This window comes from Tasmannia lanceolata, unplaced genomic scaffold (assembly GCF_043159265.1).
Source record: "Tasmannia lanceolata isolate RefF3 unplaced genomic scaffold, GAP_Taslan_0.1 ptg000044l, whole genome shotgun sequence".
Classification (NCBI taxonomy): Eukaryota; Viridiplantae; Streptophyta; class Magnoliopsida; order Canellales; family Winteraceae; genus Tasmannia; species Tasmannia lanceolata.
The window spans coordinates 25,450,258-25,452,183 of record NW_027518721.1 but is presented as its reverse complement, the minus strand read 5'-3'; the positions used below and the strand labels follow the sequence as shown (position 1 = coordinate 25,452,183).

General features: G+C 36.9%; 1 protein-coding gene across 1 annotated transcript; it reads right to left on the bottom strand.

Moving 5' to 3' along the window:
- Nucleotides 1-247: 247 nt before the first annotated feature.
- On the bottom strand, nucleotides 248-1,111 carry LOC143863854 (protein LURP-one-related 11-like). Its single transcript, XM_077374635.1, has 3 exons — nucleotides 863-1,111; nucleotides 518-748; nucleotides 248-382 (listed from the first exon to the last, which is right to left on the bottom strand). Exons 1-3 carry the CDS (start codon nucleotides 1,109-1,111, stop codon nucleotides 248-250), a joined length of 615 nt encoding a protein of 204 aa, XP_077230750.1.
- Between the last annotated feature and the right edge of the window lie 815 nt (nucleotides 1,112-1,926).

The window sequence follows — 1,926 nt, the reverse complement described above, 5'->3', positions numbered from 1 at the left end:
AACCAACCATGTTCAGGAATAGGAAAGCTTGAAACATGATCTCTGTGTTAATTGAAATTGGGTAGTTAGTATTCTCTTCTTCTTTTCTCTATTCATTGATGGGAAGCTATAAATATTCTAGGGCCACAAACACGTCTCTTGCTTAGCAAATAAAAGAATAAGAAGAATTGTAGCCCCCCTTTAACAAATTTGGAAGGCCTTAGGAGAGGATCCCATATACAGTAGTTTTTTCCATGAAAAAGACGCTTCACAAGGTATGATTGATTAGACCATGCACAACCACGAGCCCCATTATTAGTGAATGATCTGTATTAGGCTCCACCACCAAACTCAAAACATCATCTCCTAACACAACTCCTGAGGATGAATGTTTTTGTTTCACCTGGGCCAATTGAAAAATTGCAAAGATCAATACCAAATCACAAGACTTCAAATGCTATTTGCGCAAGATGCCTCATTTTGATTCAAATCCAGCAAAAATAGAACTTAGAAAAAGGCAATAGATATGAAATCTCACCTCTGCAACAAGTCTTCCTGCCTTGTCTACTATCTTACATGCTGACTTTCCTGCCAATCCTTCTATCCTATAGCAATCGGGGCGGTCTTTATTCCAACCCACTGTCACTTGACAAGGTGGGTCTCCCTTAAGAATCCTGCAAGGTTTTCTAACTTTAAACCAGGGCTTTTCTTGTTCCATCTTGGAACCATTGGATTTGTAGCCTTCCCAACGTCCAAACAGTCTAAGCTTCTGCACAAGTAAATTTAGAAGAAGAATTAGAAGACCCCAATCCACATTAGTTCTTTGTTTTACAAAGGTATTATGTACAAGTGTAAAAACTCCCACAAACTTAAATTTCCTCACCTTTCTGAGTATAGTGAACAGAACATCGCCTCTAAGATCCATGAGATAAACTTCGTCACTGTACTTCTGCTCATAGTTATCGATACGGTAAATAATCTTACCATTGGAATCAAATACAGTGCAGCCCTTGCTATTGGAAATAAGTGATTTCATCCATATAGTAAAAATTTCTTTTGTTGGAGCAATGTAGTTAGAAAAGGATGACGACGAAGCCGAAGAAAGGAAAGCCTGAGGATGAATTTTTGCCATCAGAAAAAAGTGGGTTGTTTGTGAAGGGGTCCTCTCATAGTTTTATATGCTCGGTTGAGGCAAGGCAGCTTAATCATGTATACTATAATAATCATGCATTATTTTATATTTTGGCAGATGAGGTGAAGCCTCCTTTTCATCATAATTCAAAACCGGGATGAACATGTCCGATAATTTATACCTTGGCCTTGTTTGATTAATTCACGTTTAAGTCATTGGTTTTGGCTATTATGTATAGTATATTTTACAAAGTGGCACATGAAAGTTCTGCTTCTTGTTAGGAACCTTTTTTCCCTATTTGTTTGACCTTACTTCTTCCTTACTATTTTAGATAACTACACCCAAAACAGATGGGAAGCTCCTTTGTTGTTCTCATATCTCAATTAAACTATTTAGAGCATGCTGTTATCATTGGATTATTCAAATAGGAAATGTATTAGTAATAAAATTATCTAATTCATGAAGCCTTATCTCTTCAACAATTCCACACTATGATATTATTTGGCTATTTAACTAATAGAATAGGTGATGGCAGCAGAAGAAATAGTCACACCTCAAGCATCTGGTTACATGTATAGAGACAATCACATATATAGTCCTTCTTCATCTGTGGTTAAGACTTTTTCATTAGGCGTATCGTATTAGCACCCACCACTATGCCTACATATATAGCACAACGTGTCGGCTCGTGTGAGGGAACTTTCTGTAATCAAGCTTCAAAATATAACGGACACAGACAATGTTATAAAATCTGAAACTAGCATGGAATTTATTATTGCTTTTTCTTTGCTTGGAAATCACCCATGTGGCAGCCC